The 4938-nt window shown below is 40.6% G+C and overlaps 1 protein-coding gene across 1 annotated transcript; it reads right to left on the reverse strand.

The window, feature by feature from the left end:
* Positions 1–55: 55 nt before the first annotated feature.
* On the reverse strand, positions 56–3277 carry LOC126389038 (CD209 antigen-like). Its single transcript, XM_050042454.1, has 6 exons — positions 3118–3277; positions 2717–2896; positions 2311–2580; positions 1288–1430; positions 1042–1151; positions 56–416 (listed from the first exon to the last, which is right to left on the reverse strand). The coding sequence occupies exons 1-6, from the start codon at positions 3275–3277 to the stop codon at positions 281–283; spliced, it is 999 nt and encodes a 332-aa protein (XP_049898411.1). The 3' UTR covers positions 56–280.
* Between the last annotated feature and the right edge of the window lie 1661 nt (positions 3278–4938).

Below are 4938 nucleotides of genomic sequence, written 5' to 3' on the forward strand. Positions count from 1 at the left end.
TCCCATGACCCTCTACCACTGTGCCAAATTTCACATGGATTGACCAAGTCAGTGAGGAGAAAAACGTGGAACAGACACACATACAGAGTTTTCGTCATATAGTAAGATGTACTAATAAATGCATAGCTGATCATTAGTGTGTGACCTTTGCACCCATTCTTTTATGTTTCTAAGAAAATATTCATATTTTAAGTTGCAGAGCGCCAAATAACACCATCTTAGGTTTCATTTACTTTTTACAGTCTGCATCACATTGTTAAATGTGTACATAATAGTGATGTCATTGCTCGCATATATAGCTCTGGTCACCAAAGCAGCCATCATCGTTCCATCCTCCCACTCCCGGTGATTTCTGGACAATTTCTCCACAGTCCTGTTCCCCGCCATGACTGTTGGGCTGGTCTTTCCGCCAGTGCCTGATGATCAACATCACAGAAACATAAATGCCTTTTACAGCTCACAGATTTTGTTTCTCAGCAGCTCTTACCTGGTTGTAAAAGGACTGTAACCAGATTTTTCTTTCAAGTATTGATTGCAAAGAAATTATGCTATGTATACTCCTCATGTCATCTGTGATATGTTTTAACCACACCCATCCGCATCCCTACATGTTTTAAAAAACACCCACACAAGATTATGAATTTCGCTGACTCTATGAGTTCTCACTACAGTTGATTGTTGAGGTGTGTTTAGGTGAGTACAGGTATTCATAATGCATTATAAGCCCCATCAGTTAACCTCAGGTAAAATTATTTTCATGTGTCGTCTTGCTTCAACAAAATACAAAATTAAAATCACCGCTGATCATTTACATTAGTTATTGAATAACTGAAGGCTGTTTTACAAGTTACCGACATGCATAAAAGAAGACAATAAAAGGATATAAACTGAAAAAGAAATCAAATATTAAAGAGAGAAAAGATGGTTAAGGAACCTGTCCAGTAGTTGTGTCCCCTAATGTGATGATCCTAAACTTGTTCCCCCAGTGTTAAACAGGTGATTACCGCCCTGTAATTGAACATTCTGTTGGATAAAACTTACGTCGTGTTGACCAGGGTCCCGTCCACCCACATCCACGTCCCCTCTTTACGACTGTCAGTCATGCCGATCCAGGCGTTGAGGCCTGATGGCATGATCCCGTTGACAAATGCCTGTTAGTGTAGCACAAAGAGAATACAGGAAAGATTCAAACGTCATTAAAAAAAGTTCTCCAGTCAAACCTTTGTATTCAATTCTCCAATACATTTTTAAGATCTCCCAGTTTATTCCTTCTCTTTATATTTCCACCTGTTCTTCGCTGCTTTTTATGGTGACCAGATCTGCTCCCACAGCGCTGCAGGCGTCTCTGCTTGCCGTCCAGTTTTTCTTCTCGGTTGAAACAATGTAACAGTTGTCACCGAACTTCGTCCAGCCGGTCTGACAGGGCAAGCCTGCAAACAGAAAACATGAAGACGAACATCCATCCATCAATTTTCATCCACTTATCTGGGGCTGGGTCTTGGATTTAAAGGTGTTCCAAGGCCAGACGAGATATATAATCCCTCCAGCGTGTTCTGGGTCTACCCCAAGGCCTCCAACCAGTGGGACGCGCCCAGAACACCTCCAACATGAGGCGCCCAGGAGGATCCTGATCAGATGCCCGAACCACCTCAACTGACCCCTTTCAACATGAAGGAGCAGCGGCTCTACTCCGAGCTCCCTCCGGATGTCCGAGCTCCTCACCCGATCTCTAAGGCTGAGCCCAGCCACCCCACGGAGGAAACTCATTTCAGCCACTTGTATCAGCAACCTCATTCTTTCGGTCACTACCCAGAGCTCATGACCATAGGTGAGGGTTGGGACATGACTGCAGAAGCTGCACCAAACCGCCGATCGATCTCACGCTCCATTCTGCCCTCACTCGTGAACAAGACCCCAAAGTACTTGAACTCCTTCGCTTGAGGCAGTAACTCTTTCACAACCCTGAGGGGGTAATTAACCAGTTTCCAGCAGAGAACCATGGCCTCAGATTTGGAGGTGTTGACTTTCATCCTGACTGCTTTACACTTGGCTGCAAACCGCCCCAGTGCATGCTGGAGGTCACGGTATGATGAAGCCAACAGAACCACATCATCTGCAAAAAGCAGAGACGCATTTCTGATGTCCCCAAACTGGACCCCCGCCCCCCCCCCAAAACTCCAACGACACCTCCAGCAGCCTCGCAAGCGTAAAAAGGTGGTCGGACAAAATATCATATAAAGGCCAAGAGTACCAAATGACTGATTGTAACTGATTACTAGAGGAATCTAACTTTTATAAGAGACATCTTACTTCTTACTTGAACCGCCGTCCTCAACATCTTGTTCTGGAAGTGTGTGGTCATGTTGAGGCAACCTGATGCCAATTTAATGTAACTGGTCTGTAACTGCTGTTTCTCCTGCCACAGAGTTTTATCATTGGTTTGCAGTTGCTCTTTGTCTCTCTGCAGCTGGTCTTTTTCTCTAGTCAGGTCACTCAGTCTGGCCTCTAACTGTTTTCGGTCTGCAGTTAGAGCATCATAACTGCTCTGCAGGCGTTCTGCCGACGAGCGGTGGCTGGCATCTGTAAAATGCAGAAGAAATTAAAAATATTTGCTCAGATCATTCGGAATTTTTGTTTCAGTTACGTTTCTTATGTTATCAGCTGGTTTGTCAAACGTTAAAGGCCAGTTGGCAGTTGCTGGATAAATATGACTTACAGTAGACAAGCTGTCCTATGTTACCAGCCAGCAGGACAGCACACAGTACGCCGAGACATACAGTCACATATCTAGAGGTCAGCTTTTTTTTCTGGCAATCCACCGTGTCAAAAGGCGAAATCCTTTTTCTCCCAGCTGGCTGGACGGGCGTGTCGGTGTCTGTGAGTGCCGGTGTTTCACCTTTAGGAACCAAAGACAAATAAACAGACGTGTGTAGCCTACATATGATGGGCAGACAGCATGGACCACATTAACCACAATCACAGGCAATACTTTTTATGCAAGATTTGATTGGCTGTAAGGAAATAATTATCCTGTCGAATAAATTCAAAGTTAGCAGGCACCATGCAAAAGGTATAAAATATAAACCTCTCTTACTTGATACCAGCTTGATACTGTACCTTCAGTGAGCACGCTGTCCAGTGTGAGTTTCTTATCTACACACGTGTCATCCAGTGTGAGTTTCTTATCTACACACAGTGTGAGTTTCTTATCTACACACGTGTCATCCAGTGTGAGTTTCTTATCTACACACGTGTCATCAGTGTCCATTAAATCCATTCTGATAATGGTCTCACTGGTTTTCCTGTAAAGATGAGACACTTATAGATGTTTAAGTCACAAATACATCATTATAACTATTAAGGCTTTTTTACACCCCTTTTTGAATCTGTATTTGTTAAAATGCTCCAATTAAATATTTTTGAGTGCTTATTTGTACTTGACTGATTTTTATTTACAAGTACTGATTCTAGTCAGATGTGACATTTACATGAAATCAAGGATAGAACCAAAAATCTATAATTCATTTGTGTTTTGCCTTTTCAGCATGCACCAAATGAAGCTTGCTTAATTTAATGCAATATTTATTTATTCGTAAGTATGTTACCATCAATTTTTTGAGTCTGGAGTAAAATGTAAATTAAAATCCTGTTAAATCACACCAGATCTGGCAACCCTTTTATTTTTAATGTTTTGTTGTTTATTTAATTTTATTTTATTTCTATAACTATTTATCAATTTACTTTCTTTTTATATTGTTTTAAATGGAACGATAAATACAATATGTTTTATTTGTAAATATTATATTTTTGCAAACTTGTCTTTTTAATACATGTATAATGCCAAAAATCTATATTTCATTTGTGTTTTGCCTTTAATTAAAATAATTTAAACTGCACTGTATATATAACTGGACTGCAGAACATTTACTCAGTTTAATATTCAATAATCTAATGATGCACGTACCTTGGATCAGAGAAGGTTAAAGAAGTCCGTATCAGGAGAACTGTTTTGCAAAAGAGAATGTTAGTGCAGCATTATTATATACTGTGCAGAAAACAGGATGCTCCTTTTGTCCATGTCATCAAAATGTTTGACTTAGCTCTGATTGGTCTGCAAAAAACATCTATACAAATACATCAAATGACCACACTCTCAGTTTAGACTTCAGGTAAGTTTCGATCCAAATTATAAGAGGAAACTAGAACTGGATATAAACAACCTCAAGTGTTTTTTTCAAGTGGTTTTCTATTCCTCTCTGGTTTCTGTTCCCTTTTCTTGCAAATTAACTCCCCACTGAGGTCAAATAAGTGACAGTGTTACATGACTGGGAGTCAGGAAAGGCCATATTGCGTAAATCAAAATGTTTGAATTATTGACCAAGGAGAACAAGGTGGCTCTGATCATCTTTCCCCCTCAGTATTTTGGTCAAGAAGCATTTAGCGTCCACAGAACGAGGCTGCACGCCGACGTTTTCAGAACAAAATAAAACAGGCTGCAGTGAGGGTCTCTCTACATGGGATATTTAAAAATAGCAGGTTTGTGCATTTAGTCCTTCTCAGGCAAGCTCAGGGGTTTAGTGTTGCTGTAGCCCACAGGAACGACACTCCGCAACGTTTTTTTTTCTCCAAGTGAGGATTAGAATATATGCAGTTCACATAATACGGTTGAAATTAATAAATATTTTTAAACACTTGAAGATCAACTCATTACTTAAAAATATGCCATATGAAAACTACAGTAATGGTCAAAGTTGTCACAGTGAAATTTAAGGTGTGTTGTTGGATTCACATCATCACCTCATGCACTGAGTAACATTACAAGTTAACGTTCCACCTTAAAAGTCGCCGGCAGTCGGCCCAGTGAATGAAGTTATTTTTTCTCAGACTCCAGCTGCTGTGAGAGGCAGCAAAACATCCTTTCATTTTATAGTTACAGTT

This window comes from Epinephelus moara, chromosome 4 (genome assembly GCF_006386435.1).
Source record: "Epinephelus moara isolate mb chromosome 4, YSFRI_EMoa_1.0, whole genome shotgun sequence".
NCBI classification, from domain to species: Eukaryota; Metazoa; Chordata; class Actinopteri; order Perciformes; family Serranidae; genus Epinephelus; species Epinephelus moara.

Bases quoted from the DNA above. Each gene is read 5' to 3' on its own strand.
- LOC126389038 (XM_050042454.1), bottom strand. From the start codon at position 3,277: ATGGATTTAATGGACACTGATGACACGTGTGTAGATAAGAAACTCACA. The intron at 2,581-2,716 runs GTAAGTCATATT...TGCATTTTACAG, and splicing joins CATAGGACAGCTTGTCTACT to ATGCCAGCCACCGCTCGTCG. The intron at 1,431-2,310 runs GTAAGATGTCTC...TTCTGTTTGCAG, and splicing joins GACGGCGGTTCAAGTAAGAA to GCTTGCCCTGTCAGACCGGC.